The following is an 18,466-nucleotide window of genomic DNA, read 5'->3' on the forward strand; positions in this document are numbered from 1 at the left end:
TCCCACTCCCTGCCTCGCCTCTTCCCCCAACTGCCCAAGGTCTGGAGTCTTCAGGTGTTGGTGTGGGGAGGAGCCCTCTAGGGATGGAAACCCCTGCCCTCCCTGTCTTCTCTCCTGAGTCTGGCCTATTCCAGGCCTGTGAGTGTCAATTCATCAGGCACTAACTACATCTACTCTGGGCCTTGGGTTCACTTCCCAAATATATGCCGAGGGCTTACCAGGCCCAGCCCCCTGCTGCATGGGCCCTGGCATCTCTTTGAGGTTCTGCCAACATGCTCTTAGCTAGGACAGACAAGGAAGAAAATAGCTTTCTGTGAGTCTTGCACAGTTTACCTCCTTCAGTCTACAAGTATTTATTGAGCATATGCTAAGTGCCGGGTACTGCAGGGCCATGGGTCCAGATGCAGAACAGACCTTGTCTTGGAATTTAGTCTAACTGGGCCTTGGCTCCATACTTCCTTTGGTGACTTGGGTTCTGGCCCTTGCCTCTGAACATGGAGGAAAAGCAGGCAGGAAAACCTTTGGCTCTGGGAGGCATGGATATAGGACAGTAAGGTGAAAAAGACATCCTAACCCAATCCCCTTTGGTAGAGCTGCTCAAAGTCTCTAGTGTGTCTTCGAGCTTCTTAAAAGAGCTGATTCCTGAGGTTCTGCTTAGACTCATGGAAATTGCTGGAAGCTCAGGAATCTGCATTTTCAACTCATAATTGTGATTCATCCTGGGGCTTGAAAAGTGCTGCCCTGAGGGGCTGATTAGGGTCCTGCTTGTCACAGGGATGCCTGGGTGGAAGGAGGGGCTGGGGCATACCCATACACCATGTGATCTCTGGTTTATTGCCTAACATGCACAGATCTGTTTATGTCTTAAGGCAGCCTGTGCCTTTCATCTAGTAGGAAGGAGCTTCTCTACTTGTTGCCTAGTTCTCTTTCCCCTTGCCTGATGGAATCAGACCTGAATGCTTCCCACTCCAGGAAGTCTAGAGAGAGGCAGGGAGCCACGAATAAGTCCTGTGCCAGGGGTCCACGCCTCTTCACCAACCTCTCAGCACTCCTTTTCTCAGAAAAATAAGGACTCATATTGGAGGACATGGCCAGGCCATGTCCCCTATCTGGTTAGGCTGGCCAGACCAAACCCGAGCCTTGGTCCTTCCCTCCTGTGAGAGTAGAAAATGATTCAGTGTGATGTGAGTGGACCTTTGCTTCATTGCTCCTCCCTCCCCACTTTGGCCGGGAGGCAGAGCCAGGACCTGGTTGACAGCAATTGGCCCTTCCCCTTCCCTTCCCCTGCACCTGTTTGGGGTTAAAGAGGGGGTAGATGGCTGGAGCTCATTGCCCCTCCAGTCCAGGCTGGAAGGATGCCTAGGGGCAGGTGCTGGTGGACCACATCTGCCCCTGTCTCACTGTCCCTTTCTCTAGTTGTCAGGAACCCTGGGACATCTTCTGTGCCAGGAGATGGGAGCCAAGACAAAAAGCTGCCCGATTTGTTTCTCATTTGACCTAGTTTTGTTTTAGCTGATGGGAGGGGCCCTTTCTCCAGGTACATCAATCAGACTGAGATATGGAGACAAATCTGGTGGGGGTGGATTGGCTTGAACCCCACCAAGTCCCAGCTTTGAAAGCGCACCCCAGAAAATTACATATTCAGGCACACAGGCTATAGAAGTATCCAGCTGCCTGTAGTGTGGCCTGAGGGTGCTGGGGCAGCCGGGGAAGCAGGGAGATGCTAACCCCACCCAGCTGTCCCTAGCCACCCAGCTGTCCCTGGCTTTGTAGAAGCAGCTGTCACACACCTCCCAAAAGGTTCAGGAGCAGGGGAGGCCCAGAATGAGCTGGAGCGGCCGCTGGAGAAGGCGTGGGGGCAGGGTCAATGAGGTGGGGGGAAGCTTCCCCACCCTGCACTGGTTTGCACACTCAGACACCTCTTCACACCCACAGGCACACCCTGTGCCTCACTCCACCAACAGCTCAGAGAGACCGCTCTCACACCCCAGGCGGTGCCCTCCCGCCCTCCCGAGAGGCGCTCTCTCCTCCCCTTTCCGAGAAAGGCTGGGTGTCGAGAGCTCGTCTCCCCCACTCCACCGACTGGGGGCGGCGGCTCCTGTGGCCCAGATGTGCGGAGCCCGCGGAAAGGCGACTGCCGGGGGGGTTTCCTCCTCCCGCCACCCTTGCCGGCCTGAGCTCTTTTATGTCGCTGTCCTCGCGGGTCCCAGCCGCGGAACCCAGCAGCTGCGGCCCGCTCCGCGCCCCCAGCCTCTCTCCCAGCTGTCTTTGGGGCGGGACCGAGCAGCTGGGGAACAGCTGCAAGGCGGGGGGTGGGGTGGTGCCTCGGGTGCCCCCTGCAACAGCCGGAAACAGTCTTGGTGCCCAGGAGGGGTGCAGAAGGCCGGGAGAGAGCGAGGCCTGCGGGGTGGTCTGACTCCTCCCCTCCCCCAGCGCATCTGGCCGGGCCAGCTGAGAGCTGGGGGATCAAAGCCCCCTCCCGGCTTCAAAGGGCACCCTGGGGCCGGGGAGGCGGGTAGGGCAGCCGGGAACACCCTGAGCCTCTAGGCCCCTCTCTCGAAGCGAGACCCCACCTGTTAACCTCACCTCTGGGTTCTTCCAGCCCATGTTCACATCCACCCACTCGACCCTGTCTCTGTCATTATGCCTTCTCCTCAAGACACCTTCATTTTCTCCCATCTGAGGGTGGGGGAGAACCAATGAGCACTTTCAGGACCAGGGCTGGGCCGCTGGGGGATTCCCTACCCCACCTCTTCCTCCTGTAAATTCCAGGGGTAGGGGGTAAGGGGGTGGAGAGGGTCTAGAACGTGTCCTTGTGCCACCTAGGGCTCTAGGCCTACAAAGAACGGGGGATGTTGACCTTACTGGGACTGGGGGTTAAAGGGAAGTAGAGAAATGATTCATGGGTGTCCTTGGACAGACCCCACCACGTTTTAGTCCCTCTTCTAAAGTGAGGGTCTCCCTGTATAGTTTTGGAAAACGCTTCCTTGGAGGTGCTTTAGACAGTGGTCTCTAGAACCTGGGATCCTAGAACACTCTAGAGTCCTGTTTCTTCAAATTAAAGGGTCAAGAAATGAAACTGAGGGCACTCTTGGATTGCTCCTTCCCTACACTCTGTGCAAAAGCCCGGAGGCTAGGGCCTGGGATTCGCTAAGATCCCAGAAACTTCACTGGAGGCTGAGGGCAATGGGAAACAGCTCAGAGTGCAGGGCAGAGGCAGCCAGGGTGGGAGCTCATGGACCTGGACAGGGGGTGGGCCGGCCTTAAGAACAGCTTCTTCCTTCCACTTGTCTCTTTGTTTCCCCAACATTTTGCCCTTTCCACCTGCACCCCAAAGACTTTCTTCTCTTCTAGGGCAGGATGTATTCACTCTGCTTGAATTCTTCCAGTAACAGAAAAAACTTAACCTCAAGACACTCCTTCTATAGTGAAAGCTCTTATAAAAAACAAATCTGGTGTGTAGGGCTCTGGCCTCTGTCATATTCTCCATGGTGTGCGGGAATCACCCCCTGTGAGTGGGAAAGCCTTCGAGAGCCCAGGGCCTCTTCCCTCGTAGTCCCTGTCCCTGGCATTTATGATGCAGGGACTTGACAATGGATTTACCCCAGAGTTCTGGGAGTCCGAATGTTTCCTCCATGGGTGACCAGTTTTCTTTAATTGCTGTGTAGTTCTACCTCCTCTCAACTGCAGCAAAATGGGATATTTATGACTTCTCCTTGCACTCGATCTTCAATAATTGGGTCTTTCTTGAGAGAGAACCCATCTGCTCATTTCCATAGATTATTTTTCATTATTGACGTTGAGACAAGAGGCAAGAAGAACATGATAAAGTGGTTAGTGTGCTGCATAGTTTCCAACAGTCTGCAGAATGGGGTGGTTGGCGGTAGCATAGGGTAAATCTCAAAACTGCAGGTAAAAAATGGAATGAGGGAGCAGGTTTCCAGGAATTGAATATTTAGGGTGATGTAGCCACCTGGAAAAAGTGGCAGGGCAGTGATAGCCACTGTCCATGTGGATGTCCTGGCTGCCTGGTTGTGAATTGGATGTTGTCATCAGATTCTCTCCATGTCTGTGCCTGCTGTGGGGCATGGATGCAAGTGGGCAGCTCATGGCCTAGCAGGGACTCTCCGTCCACACTAAATGCTGTTCCCACCAGCTGTGGCTCCCCACCACCTATCATGTGGGGTCATCTTTGATTTTTCAGAGCCCAGCACAGTGTCTGATTCATTCATTTGTTCAACAAATAATTACTGAAGTCCTAATGCTGGGCACTGTTCCAATCAGTGAACAACACAAACTCTCTGCCCTCCTGGAGCTGATAACTTAGTGGGGAAGAGACAGATGATAATGAATCAGTATGAGTGATTTATTAGGTAAAAAATAATAGTAAGTAGTATGAAGGAAAGTAAAGCAGGGTGAGAGGGCCTGGCAATTTTTAGGTAAGGAGGTAGTCAGGGATGGCTTTACTGAACTGGGGCCACTGAGCAGAGACTCAGTGTGAGGAGGCAAGGTCTGGGGCACCTGGAGCAAGAGTGCTCCGGGCAGAGGGAACATGTGCAAAGGCCCCAGGCAGACGAGGCTTGCTTGAGAAGCAGCAAGAGGGGGGGGTGTTGCTGGAAAGAGTGAGGGGCAGAGCAGTGAGTGATGAGGTCTGAGAGCAGGAGAGAACAGGGCCACACATGAGACCTAGGAAGTGTTTTGCCTCTGCTCAAGAGATGTTTGCTGAATGAATGAATGCCAAATGCCTAGGCTGTAGGGCTCTAGGAGTTTCACAAGGCAGCCTGGTGGGCTGTATGGTACCGGGCCATCTTCCTGTGGAGGTGGAACTTGGATCATGCCCTAAAGGAGGGGTAAAAAAATCACAAAAGAGGGGACAAACACTCCAGGGAAGAGGTGGCTGTGAGCACAGGTAGGGAAATAAAACTGTGAGGGTTCAGTTGAGGGGCAGTAAGGATAGATCACCTGAAGCTCAGGGAATGTGGGAATCCATGATTAACAGGTCTATAGAAAAGGCTGGGGTCAGATCAGAGGGGCCTTAAATGACAGGGTAACCAGCTTGTATCCTATGGGGCATCTGAGCGGGGGAACTGAGTTCTAGAACAATGGCTCTGAGCCCTAAGGAGGTGAGTAGCCAGGCAGCAGAGGACAAGGTGGCCAGCTAGGAGGCAGAGGGGGTCCAAGTGAAAGAGGAGGTAGAGGGGCAGGGTGCAGGTGAGCCCCAGCCCAACGAACAGGAAGGACTGTGGCTTGGCCTCCAGGACCCACTGCTCAGGCCAAGGGATGGCAGCCCAGATCAGGCCTTCTCCTTCCCTGCCAGCCAGCCATGGACCCTGGAGTCAGCAGAAAACTCCGGCCCCAGGGAGGAGGCGGTGCAGAGCCAGAAGCTGCTGAGGGAGCACTGGCAGCAAGATGCCATTGTACGTCCGCAATCAAGATACTTCAGAGGAAATCAAAAGCACCAACTGGGGAAATGATGTGCGCGCTCTCTCTCTCTCTCTCTCTCTTTTGCTCAAACACACACACAAACTTCTGCCTCCAAAATGGGTCAAGTGAAGGCTGTGGGCGTGGGCTGGGGAGGGAGGGCTGAAAGGAGAGGAGGCCCAGGGGCCTGGGAGCAGCCTGGGTGCTCATGCCCACTCACCCTCCTGGCATAGGGGATGGCGGCAGCTGCAGAGTGGGGTGGGCCATGAGGATAAATATACACCTCCCATGCATATGGATAATGCACACAGCTGCCCTGCCTGCTTTGTGTTCATTAGGACCAACTGTTTCAGGAGCTGTGGCAGGCGGGCAGGAGGGGGTAATGTGCCCATTCACAGATCAGGGGTAGGGGGGTTGCCTGCAGCTGTGCAGACACCTCCCTCCTGCCTGGATCAGCATCCTGGTCCCTGAATGCCCCTTCCTTCCCTCCTCTTTGTCTTTCCTTCAACTCTCTGCTCTGGCAGATGTGAGGGTCTCAGGTTGGGAAAGTGGCCTGGAAAGTGAATCAGGGTGAAGTCCAGGCTGACCCCCCAGAGATGATGGGGGAATTGAAGGGAGAGTTGGGCTGGATTGCATCCCTTGGCCCTAGGATGGGCTGTATCTTACAAACAAAAGCCCCTGTTCCCTTCTGTTCAAAAGTCATCTATAGCATCCAGAAGGGAAAAAGTACTTTGGCCCCGTTGCCTGGAGGCTCCAAAGAAGCACCATTCATATTCAAAAGCCCTGGATCAGGCTTGCTCTGTGCCTCCAGACAGAATCCATGGGGCTTTGGGGTGGTGGGTGTCTTGCCAATGGGTTTCAGCCCCGGGCAAGTTCACTATGGATTCAATGTGACCAAAGAAATTACAGTAGAACGTTCTTGGGGTGAAAGGGTTATATCCAACTTTATTTATTTCCATGGTGGCAGGTCAATCACTAGAATCCCATCCACTCAGAGCGAGTCTGCATGCAGCAAGCTGGTCTCTGTCTCTGGGCCTCTCTGCTCCCACAGCTGTCTCAGTCTCTGTCCTCGGCGTTACCACCACTCCAGTCTCATCTCTGCTCTCCTGCAGCCTTGCAGCTGTGCCACCATGTCACCCAGAGTACTGGGTGGAGCTCTTTATATGGAGTCAATAATGATGTATTGTCCACACATGTGTAGTGAGTTAGCTAACCAGGGCCAGGTGAGAATCCTGGCCACAGGAACCTTCTCTTTATCCACAGTGAGCCAGCATGATTATGCATGATTCTGACCTCTTGCCAGGAAGGAAGGCTAAGGAAGAGAGGCTGTTGGCTCCAACTCCCCAGAGCAGGTCAATGGACCAGGTGAGAACTAGGCCCAGGGAGAGGTCTGGCTGGTGTAAAGGTAGGGCTACCAAGTATGCCTGAGAGTTTGTGACCTACACAAGGGCACCTGATGAGGGGAGCTCAACTAGTGCCAGGCCTTGCACACCCTGGAGTGGGACCTCCTCTCCCATATGGGTCAGCGGTGGCCCAGGTGACAGGTCTGTCTAGTTTCAGGGGCGTGCATTCTGTTAACAAGGTGAAGGAAGATTGTGGGCGGGTGGTGTGGGCATGCATCTGTTTGCAGCCAGCCCTTCTCCTTCCCCTCTAGCTGGGTCAGTGTGCTCTTGGAGCTGCTGGCCCTCTGCTTCAGCACCCTTCTCCTCCATTTTGGGCTGGGCACTGGCAGGGTGTTGCTGAGCCCTGGGTGAGAATGGCAGCAGCTAACGCCAGGCCAGGGCCGGAAGGGCAATATCCTCGCTGGCCTCTTTCCTTTGTTGTCAGGGCTAGGACCCCCTGCACCCTCTGGTGGTGGCCTACAGAGCAGCAGCCACCTCTGGGACTCTGGGAAGGGTCTTGTGGATCCTGAACATGGGGGCGATAAAGACGGAGGCAGGCCTCTTGCTCACCTCCCTGGTTCCTGGAGTGCCTGCTCCCAGCAGTTCCCAGCCCTGTGTTTAGACAAGATGGTGTCCTGGAGAAAAATGGGCTCTCCTGCTGATGGGAATCCCAGTCAAGCCATTTCCTAACTGTGTAGTTTTAGGTAAGTGACTTAATTTTTTAGAGGCTTGGTTTCCTTTCCTGGGAAGTGTGGATAGGAGTGGTTATATTGTAGGCCTACTGGAAGGATTAAGTCCAGGGAGGACTAAGGAGCAGCGGTTTGCTCAGCTGAACAGTAGTTCCACCCCCACCCCATGACCTTCAGCGTCAGGTGTTCATGCGAGTTTTCCCACAAACCCTGCCCCTCTTAGACTCAGCTTGAGCGCTGCAATTCTGTCATTAATAGTTCATTTTTTTAGCAACAGCTTTTTGTCCCTGGGACACTGCTATTCACTCTGAGAAAAGAAACCTCTCCATGTTCCGTGGTGCCGGAGGATTCCTTAACTCCTTTTTGGGGCTTAGAAGCCAAAAGGGAAAAAAGTACAGGCTCCCCAACCCGCATCTGAAAGTAGAGCATTCCTGTGGAAACTTTCCTATGCTGAAGTGGCATAAAGCAGTCTACCCCTCTTTCTGAAAGTTTGTGTTAGGCCAACCTGCTTTTATGAAAGCCCTACATTAGTACAGTAACAGCCTTTTTGGTAAAGTGAAAATCTTCACATTTCTTTCAGTGAGTGAAAATAGGTACTAGTGCAGGTCTCCTGTAAAAGCAGTGGCAAGAAAGAACTTCTGGAAAGCAGGAAATACTTGTGTCACAATGCACACTTGGGGCCCAGCAAACAGGCCCTGGTTACAAATTCTTGCTTTGCCCTGCTTTTCGGGGGGATCTTTAGCCAGTGATTCCAAATCTGTGAGCCCTACCCCAAAACAGTGACAATACCTACAGGTAATAATGTTGCAAGGACTAAATAAAATAGTAACTGTACGGTGGTACTGGTTTTTAACAATTTGCCTGGTCTGACTTTGTAAGGGCCTAGTTGTTGGCCATCTCTCTACATGCCATGTATGTAGCTGGTTCTGGACACACACACACACACATACACACACGCATGCACGCAGTAGTGCTGGACCAGCAGATTCACTGCAGGGAGCAGGAGTTCTCTCTCCCTCCTCCCATCCAGCTCCTGGTGCTGAAGCTTCTCTCTGTTCTGCAGTATTGGAAAAGGAAATTACTGAACAGATTGCAATTAAGTGGTAAGGGGGGAGAGAGAGACAGCAGCCCTAAAATGAAGCTTGACTGAGCGCTAAACTGTGTTTTTGCCTGGAGCCAATCAGGAGCCTCTGACAAGAGCCCGTTACCACTTACAAATCTAATTGCAAAAGGTGTGGCTGGGGTGGCCCTGGGAGCCCCAGGAGAGGAGGGGGCTGCCAGCGCCTCCAGGAAGACTGCTGGCCTCCTGCTTGTTGCCTCAGAAGTTATAGAGTCACGCTGGAGGAGAGGCGGGTGGGGGGCAGAAGGCTTGGCTGCTGGCGAAGGCCTGGACTTGCGAATTTCTGCAGCTATTATAATAGTTTCCAATGATTTAGTACCTACTATGCACCAGGCATCCACAATCTAATTATCTGTTAGATTATCCAGTCCTGGAGCACTCCACAGGTAGATGATTATTACCTCATTTTACAAAGGATAAACTGAGGCACAGAGTGGCCCTACTATGTGCTAGCCATTGCCCTAGTCTAGGGACTTTATTTACATGACACCTCTTTTCAATCTTCCTACCACTTTGGTCCCATTTGGTGAACGGGCAGGACTTCAAAAGAGTAAGTAACTTGCCCAAGATCACAGAGCTGAGTTACAGATAGGCAAGAATTGAACTTGGGTGTCTCTGACTCTGGGAAACACACTTTTTAACTATAACACTCCGTCCCTTTATTGAGCAAGGTTTCTTAATAGAGTTGCCAGATTTAGCAAAACAACAACAAAAACTCGGGATGGCCTGTTAAATCTGAACTTCAGATGAACAATGACTTTTTTTTTGAGTATTGTAAGTAGATCCCAAGTACTACATGGAGTATACTTGCATTAAGAACAATTTATTTATTTATTTTAAATTTTAAACTCAAGTTTAACTAAATGTCCTGCTCTTTATCTGGCAACCCTAGACCTTTTTTCTTCCCCTGCCTCAAGCTCTCCTCTGTTCTGCCAACAGCTTGCCTTTCAGGGCGGCCCTTGGGCCCCACCATGCTGGTGTGTCTCCAGGCTGCTGAAGGGGAAATCAAGCTCTTCAGCTCCAGAGGGTGGGGCCATGGACATATCCCTGCTGTGCTACCTACTGTGTGACTTTGGGCAAGTCTGTTGCTCTCTCTGAACCTTCTCCAAAAGGTAGACCCAGTAGGAGGTACTAGGTAATTAGTATATTTGCCACCCCTAACTTGCCTAATGTCTTCTCCTTTTTTCCTGTCTGCGGGAAAAATGGTACAAAATCTCTGACTGTGCTGCCATAAGGACAAGGAACCCCAGGGGAGCAGTGTGGTCAGGGCAGACCCATGGTGTGGGCTGGGAAGGCTAGGGCCCGAGGCTGCTGGGAAGGGGCTATTACTGTCTTTGTCCTACAGAGGTGGCAGCCTGCTGCAGCATTCAGATGCAGGTCCCCAGCCTCTCCCACACTGATGGATCTGTGATCTTGGGCAAATTTCTCAACTGGGGGCTGTGCCTCAGTTTCCTGAACTGTTAAGTGGGACTAATGCTGCCCTGTGGTGTACGTATAGTGCTGGTATACAGGAGGGGTCAAGTAAAGGGTTCTTTTTACCATTATTATTGGTGGTGGTGGTATAAATATCATACCCTTCTGCAGAAAGCATCTTGAGGAATGCTGACCTCTGAAAGGACACACACATCTCAGGCCCTCTCTGAGCTTCAGCAAAGAGCACAGCACATCCCAGGCTGCCTTCATTTCAGCCAAATTTTATTTGTCAGATTTTTGACAGACGTCTAAATTATACATTGAATTTTTCACATGACCAAATACCACGTCCCTTCCTTTGATTATCATTTTCAAAAGGGACTATAAAAAAAGAGCCTTTCGATGGCTCAGACCAAACCCTGAGACCACACGGAGTGCGGAGCTAAAAATAAAGGGAAGTAAGAACTGGCCCCTGAGAAGGAAAGAGAAATCAAAGCAAACTCTGACAGGAATCAAGGGACGGGTCCTGGCGAGGGTGGCCTGGTGTCACCCTCCAGGCCAGGCCGGATGAGGAGCGGCTAACAGTGAGGGTGGGGCACAGAGTGGCACAAAAATAACCACCGCTTTAGCCCAGAGGAGAATAAAGAAATTTGTCCAAAGCCAGGCGAGAGAGAAGTGGAGATGGAGTGGGGGCAGGACTGTGTCCTTCCAGCAGTTTCGGCTCTGCGGACTTCTGTAACCCTGGCACATTTCTCCCCACCGGCATAATCACTGACTTTCAGCTGTGCACCGACATGTTTCCCAGCTCAGCCCACATCAATGACACCCTTGTTTCCATAGTAACCAAGGGAGAGTGAAGGGGAAAGGGTGTGCTGCGCTGGGCCCGGGGAAGCAGCCAGAAGGAGCCCCTGGCTCAGAGCAGGTCGGAAGGGAGCCCGCATCCCGGGCCCCAGCCCTCGCCCCACACTGCACTCAGAGGCAGCCTTGTGCAGATCAAGTCTCACCCAGACTCACTGGCAGTGGGAGGAAGGCAAGACTGTATCCATCTTTCTAGCTTCAAATTCTGTCTTCTGGTCCGGGCCACAGGGGGCAGGGGTGGGGCTGGGAAGAGGAAAGGGGCTTGTAGAGCATTCTGTTTTTACAAATGGGAACTTTCAAACTCAGCATTTTTCGGTTTCTCTCATCTACTCCATGAGCCCCGGGAGGGTTCAGTAGGGCTCAAAGGGAAGGTGAAAGCTTGTGACATCTACAACGTCTCTATGTCCTTCTGCTGAAAAGTAAATCTGAACATTCAGAGGGTGTTTCCAGGGAGAGGGCGAGTGGCTTCTGCCTGCTGGCCGAGGCCTTCGGAAGGCTCCTTCAAAGTTTCCTAAGTTGGCGGTAAAAGAACGCAGATACTCTGCAGACCATCCACGGCCAGGGTCAAAGCTCCATATCGCAGTGTTCCAAAATTACAGACCTCATTTTGCCCCTCAGAGAACATCCCTTGTGCACTATTTGGAAGGAAAAACATTTTCAAGTGCTAGAGCCACTTTTCCAGCCTTACAGAAGAGGGGCTTTCTGCTTTCTTATCATTCTCTTTTGCCTCTGTTCAGAGCAAGAAAAGGAGCCTGAGAGAATGGCACCTGAGAAGGTGTTTGCAGGGGACAAGTAGCTCAGGGGTTTAGAAAACCTCACCTTCTTTTGTTTTGCAAGTCCTTACAGATCCGTCTGCACAACCCCAGGGCACCTTTTCATGTCTGGCGCTGTTAATGACTTTCACCCCAGACCGCCTTTGAAGCTGGCCATGCTTCAGCCTCACCTGCACAACTTTGTCCAGAAAAAGCCAGTACTGAGAGCCAGGGGTTGGGGGGGCCCCTTTGGCTCACATGCCTTGGTGAGTTTGGGAAGGGAAGGCGGCTGGCCTCAGGAGACCCACCAGCCCCTGGAGAGTCTCTTACTCATTCTCTGAAAACCCCCGCACTCAGGCACCAGAAGAGTTCAGTTCAGGAGCTGGGTGATGTTCTGGCCTGCTTTCCCATGCTTGAAGCCGTGGATTTCTTTAGGCTCAGGGAAACAAGTTCTCTTTGCAACATGGGGTAGAAGTCTACTGTCTAGTCGGCCCACAGAGGTCACATTTTGCTGGAGAGAGGCAGAGGCGGCCAGCAGCAGGGGGGGACTCTGGCCTCTCCGGGCGTGGCCCCTGCAATCACACACACCATGTTTTTCCCAGCAGCAAAGCCTCTCCCTGCCGCGAGCATCCCGCGCCAAGTTACCAGGACTGTAAAAATTGATCTCTTTTAAAAATCGATCTGCCTGCCTCTTCTCAGTGGAGCAGGTTCCTGGTAAAGCTGCATTTATTTTTAAAATCTGATAGCAGCAGCCTATTGTGATCATTTAAACACAGAATTCTTTGAGCTTTAGAAATCCCTTCTGTAGGACGGCCATGGAGAAGCCAGCTAATCTCAGTGTCGGCTGCTCCCTGCTCCACTGAACTGGAGAAAGCCTGTTTACGCTAGCCTGGGCCCTCAATGTGAGGGCTTCTTAAGGACCTTGTGATTTTTCTGGAATTAAACCTCCCACCTCTCCTTACATTCCACATGTCATTACAGTCAAAAGTCATATGAATTTGCTTCCCTGTGTGACAGGCTGGGGGGCTGGGGACAAGGTATGTTTCTGTGGTGACTTGTTTGCAAGGAAAGATTTTTTTCCTCTCCAAAGGGTGAGGATTACATAGTCTCCTACCTACATGACAAGACGGTTTAATCATCTGCTGTCCTTCCCTTCCCCCTGAGCAGCACCCGCCCAGGAAGACTGCAGCCCTGGCTCACTTGGTGATGGTAAAAATCACTGACCAACACCAGCAAATGCTGTGCTTTTAAAACCATGGGAGAAATGTAAGGGACAGGTCAGTAAATAAAGGAATGCGGCATAAGCTGCTTCTTCCTCTTCTTCTTCTTTTTTTTTTAAAGAAAAGCCCACTGGAATTGTCTAAACTGCAATGCAATCTCTTGCTCATTTAAAAGATCTCATTTTCTAATCATGTGCTTTGAGACATTTAATACTATTTCAATTATGCAGAGGAAATAATATAATTCCTTTATTTGAAAAATGATACGGAACCTCAGAGATCAGTTAAATCTACTGCTGGAATGGGGATTCTTTTTAAACTGTGTCGTTCCGTCTCTTCAAACAGCTGCAGCTGAACACAGATGGGAAAACATTTGGTCAGAAAGCAGCAAATTAGTGTTTTTCAGGACAGAATTCAGCTCCTGCAGCTCCTGCGTCTTCACTCATCTAGATTTTATTTCTTCTTTGCATTGACATTTTTGCAGACCCAGTTCATGCCGTCCTTTGGGGGAAATGGGCAGAGAAAGGCAGTGTTAATTGTAAGAAAGGCACACACCCAAGTCTGGGAGGGGAGGGTCCAGAGTCCTCCCTCCCCAGTCACCAGCTCCAGGGAGTTTGCTTGCTCTGGAGGCCCACCTGGGCAACCAGGTGTGACCCCCTGGGGAGGAGATGGGGGGGGCCCTCTGAGAGCACAGGAGGGAGATGGGAGCGGGAGCTCCCAGGGCCTGAATGTGAATTTCAGGAACTCCCTCTGAAAAAATAAATACATCTGCCTGGATCCAAGGCCTGACTGAGGAGCTATCAGGAAAGATTCCAGCCATTTTGGCTTTTGCTTTTTCTAAAAGCTGACCTTTGCCAGGGCATTAAATTCAATAAGCCACCCTTCTGGTGCCCCAGTGTGTTTACAGTGTGACAGTGTACACTTGGGTCAAATTAAATTTTTTTCTGGAAAAACAAACCACTTGCAGTGTGTGTTACTAGACACACACTGGGGCAATGTGCATTCATTTCTGTTCGTGCAGCCCTACAGATAGGTTTAAACAGGACTGGCCTGATTCTTGCAGCTTTAAGCACCACCAAGCAGAGAGGCTGAGAAGGTTCCCTTAAAGGCAGTGACCTTGAGAACGTCCTCTCTTAGAAGGCTGGAGAGAGACAGAGGTAAAAACCACACAATGCCTACAGCCACCTGGCAGGTGGCATGATTTCTCATGGGTGCCAGGCCTGCCAGAGTTGACCTCTTTTTCAACCCCCCTTGGAGCCATCTCTAATGCTCTCCTTCCCCAGAGTTTCTGCACGACCTTCAGGGCTGTGCAGAATCCCTTTAGAAGCCCAGAACAAAATCAGAGGAGGGTCTGCAATGAATGCCTTTTCCCTGTATCTCCAACACAAACTCACTGAGGTCCCTGTCACATTTGCACATCTCAGGGCATACATGACATGCAGAGCCCCAAATTTCCCATGACCAGGGAGCTAGTAGTTGAACCTGAACAGCTGAGACAGCTTAAGTAATAAATATCAGCTGATACCCTTGGCCATTCGGAGCATTAATCCCACAAACAATACATCACTGTGGAACAACCAGCAGGCATCCTCTCTCCCAGCTAATCTGACTATAACCTGAGTTTACAGTGATTAAAACTCTGCCAGTGGCCATCAGAGCCCTTGGGCAGGAGAACCAGATAATCTGATGGCTGTCCCAGAGCAGACCATAGGGCATTTGCCAAGATGCAGCTGGCCAAGGCTGAAAGCCCAAAGGTGGACAGCACTGGGCAGCAGTGGGCCGAGGGCGGGAGAATGCCCAGGTGGGAGAAAAGTGAACTCCAAACGCATCTCCAATTACAACTGGGTCAGCTACTTACTCTGAAAAGCTTAGGCCAACTTTAAGGCCATTTATGAAAAGGATTAATTTAAAGAGAAGCATGTTTAATTTTAGTAGCTAATTGGTTTCCAGGAAAAAAAATGATAACCAGCCAGGAGACAAAAAATATTTTACAAGTAAAAGAGGGATGAATGAGATAACCATCTTCTCTTTGCTTTCAAAACTGAATAGCTCAGCACTTTCCATCTTCAGGAGCCTGTACAAACACTATCAAAGGTGTGCATCTCAGTATTTTCTCCTCTATATAGACTTGCAATATTTTATCAAATCATTTTCTCTGAGAGATCAAGAGCTGTGTTCCCACACTCTATGAATACCGTTTTTTCCTCTTGTTTTATGGCTGATTATGGGGTGGGGGCATTCTTCTATCATATGTAACTGAACATGAATGCAGTCAGAGAGATAGGACAAATATTTACTCAGCTGCAGAAACCCAGAGCAGAACATGGAGGGTGAGGAGCAACTTTCTCCTGCGTATCTGCTATGGAGGCAGAGGGGATTTCGGGGTAGTGTCCTCCAGATGTCTGAGGGTCCACAGTCCTGCCAACAGAGGGCGCCCAGAGGTCAGTGCCACGTAGCTGGCCTGCGGCCCTGGGACCTCTGCAGGAGCCGCCTGCAACCTGAAGGGGCGTGGGAAGCACAGAGAGAATTAAGTGGGGACAAAGCCCTGTGGCTGCTCTGCCTTGGGGAGGCCGCCCTGATCTGAAGTGCTTGGAGGTTGGGGGGTTGGACCCTTCGTGTTATTACCCAGAGGAGACCTTGGGCTGGAGGGGGAAGTGTTGGGGAGGAAACCCTCAAAGGGGGGACAACACCTCTCTGGTGCAATCAGGGACAAGCTCTGCCAAGTTGTCCCTGGAAAGAAAAGACAATGGTGCCCTGCAAGATTCCTGAAGGAGGTCCACGGCAGGCTGTCTGGTGGCTGTGTTTACAGAACCTAGCGTGATGTCTGGCCTACAACAGACACTTAATTTACATGTTTTAAATTAGTCCTTGTAACAATCCTGTGAAGTAGGTACTATTAGAATTTCCACATTATGATGGGGAAATGGGGGCACCAAGTAGTGTGTGGCAGGGGTGGGCTGTGAATCTGGGCATTCCAGATTCTGCATGCAGGCTGTTTAACCATTTACTGTTTCTCAGTGAATGCCAATGAAGCTTAGAGAGAAGTTGGGAGTCACACTGAAGTTGGCGAAGGGAGCAATTCTAGCTTTTTCTTCATTATGATTTCCAGGGAATGTAGGGGAGAGAGACTGGATTAGCACCTTGTATGCAGTTCTGAAGGGGCCAGAGGTTGTTTTTGGCCTCTCAACTCTCCATATTCCCAGGTTGCCAGGTATCTATGCTTAAGGAAGCCTGCATATTTACCTTGCTGTGTGACCCCAGCATATTAACTGCCAAGACCACCACCTCCAGTGGAAACTCTACATTTAGACACATCATTGCAAGAGGAGGAGCCTTCTGCTTCTCATGTTTAAATAAGTGCACTGCATTACTCTTGCCTTAATTTGGCAAAGATTTTTTTTTTTCCAAAACAAAAAAAGGTTTTTAAAACAGATGACTGAGAAAGGTGATTGTTTACTTGAAGTAGGTTACTGCTCTGCCTTCCAAAGAAGGAAATAAACTCATAGGTTTGTTTAATGGTTGAACCTTTATTGTTAAAAACTGGTTTGACCAAATTTCTGCACATTCAATCTTTGCCATGGGGATGAGGAGGTCCTCCCCTTTCTCCTCCACCACACTTCCCCCTGAGCAACCTTGCTGAAACTGAATTTGCATTGATTAGCTTCAGTTCAATGACAGAGACTAAAGAGACACAGTGGACCTCAAATACTAAGCTTTGTCTGGTCTTATGCGGAGGGAATAAATTTTACCATGTCATGGTATTATTCCCTACTATAATCACGGGGGAGAATATAAGGCTGCCTTTAACTATAAGGGTGGAAACCTACCAATTACAGATCTCTACATTCCAGGATTAAAGGCGCAGTGCCCCTTTCTATGGAAAGAGAGGTCTGTGCAATGCTCCTTTTAATTAGATCTCTCAGTGCATCCATCATGCTCAATGGTTGGAAAGATGCAGGGGTAGCCATGGTTGGGTGAGCCTGGCTTTTAACGCCATGAGGACTCACAGTCCCATCAGGAATTACTTTAAGATGGTAAGGAGCACAGACCCTTGCTAAGCACTGCAGCATCTCCCATGGTGCCACTGGGCCCCAGGGTCAAGGAGCAGCTGGATGCAGCATACAGAAATACTGCTTGCTATTAATAATTTTCTGGTGACAAAGGGCACTGCACCAGAGAGGTAACAAAATCTTATGTCCTGAGCTTGCTTTCTTAGTCTACAGAGAGGTTTGAAAATTTAAAAATAAACTTGATGTCTGACTTGCAGATAAGCAGTTCCATGTACACTTAAGAGTCAAAAGTAACTGATGCCAGGCCTTGAAAGAGGTGGTAAATGTCATTTTAAAAAATACTGGAATTCTGTTGGCATATTAAGGGAAAATTCCCCTAGACCAAGGAAAAAGAAACAAAGCCAAGAAACTGGGCTTTCGACTGTTTTTGTTCATCGGCAAGGCACTCTGAGGTATGGCTCAGACCGCTAGTGGTCCTTTCTATGTAGGTGACTCCTGTGAGCTGGTCACTACTCTTGCTCAGAGCAGGAAGATAGAGAATGTGGGAGAGGTATGAAAAGAAAAGGTAAGCATGAGGTGGGGGCATGGAGGCAATACCCAGAAGAACTTTCTACTAGCTCCAGGTTATTGGTGTAGACAGGACTCTGTTATGACTAAGGCTACAGACCAGGCTGACACTGCTGATCACTGCTTTGAAAGGAAATTCTAATGCAGTGTCATTTTAATTACACACACACACACACACATGAGGCTTTAGAGAGGAAATGTCTTCAAACACCTGAAACTACAACAGCAAAGGAAAGATGTGGTTCGGGGTTCAAATTCAGATCTATAGGTAGAAGAGGGATTGATTTCTCTGTATCTTTCTCTGGCTCTAAGCCAGACCCCTTTGTTCATGATTTTCTAGGAGAGAAGAGAGTCCCAGGACTCAAAGTTACACACTAGGCGAGGCACTAGCAACGCTGGCCCAGCCCCAGAGGCAGAGAGGGAGGCTGCCTCCGTGTGGTGACACAATCTCACGGAGGGGCTGCAGGGTTTCCTTCCCAGACATTTCTCGGTTTCTCCTCTTTCTGCGTTCATCTACTTGACATAACTGGGTCTCTCTGATCACTCCACTGCACTACAGGTCTTGCAGCAGGACAGAGTTTCCAAGACTGATGTTCTCCTTCAGCTTCTAGCGCCCTTTACCTACACTCTGCCCTTGACAGCTTCCCATGAAAACCTGCTTTGATTACATGATGGGCTGGCGGCCTGGTCACTATCAATCAGGCAGACAGTGAACTCTCCTCTCCTGAAGCCCTCCAAAGTCAGTTTCCATAACCAGAGCAGGGACTGCTGACCACCACATGGGATTGCCTGTCCTTGTAAAGACTGCAATTTGCCTTCAGAGTATCAGGTGGAACAAGAACCTGGAATCATCCCAGGAATCACTAACTTCCACAAACTCAAATCATGTGTTTCAGGTGCTTAGCCAAGGAGAGGTGATAGACCTGCCTATTCATCCAGAGGGTGTAGCCCACCATCTGGTGGGTCTGTGGCTGTTCACTACTTGAGGGTGTTAGGTTTCAGTATAAGCCAGGTCTCTCCACCAGTGTGATTAA

At 50.4% G+C, this 18,466-nt stretch overlaps 1 protein-coding gene across 4 annotated transcripts in view; it reads right to left on the reverse strand.

Annotated features, from left to right (window-relative positions):
* Positions 1–13,077: 13,077 nt before the first annotated feature.
* ARL3 (ADP ribosylation factor like GTPase 3) overlaps positions 13,078–18,466 on the reverse strand; it is a 31,155-nt gene continuing 25,766 nt past the window's right edge. The window contains exons 6-8 of one of the 4 annotated variants that reach the window (XM_036898449.2): positions 15,153–15,273; positions 13,906–13,996; positions 13,307–13,356 (exon numbers count right to left, since the gene is read on the reverse strand). In XM_036898449.2, the coding sequence (XP_036754344.1) occupies positions 13,989–13,996; positions 15,153–15,273 (129 nt within the window). In that variant the 3' untranslated portion in view covers positions 13,307–13,356; positions 13,906–13,988. Of the gene's footprint in view, positions 13,357–13,905; positions 13,997–15,152; positions 15,274–18,466 lie in introns of all 4 variants that reach the window. The other 3 variants (XM_057506261.1, XM_036898448.2, XM_036898450.2) reach the window with 3 other exon arrangements.

Source organism: Manis pentadactyla, chromosome 8 (genome assembly GCF_030020395.1).
Source record: "Manis pentadactyla isolate mManPen7 chromosome 8, mManPen7.hap1, whole genome shotgun sequence".
Classification (NCBI taxonomy): domain Eukaryota; kingdom Metazoa; phylum Chordata; class Mammalia; order Pholidota; family Manidae; genus Manis; species Manis pentadactyla.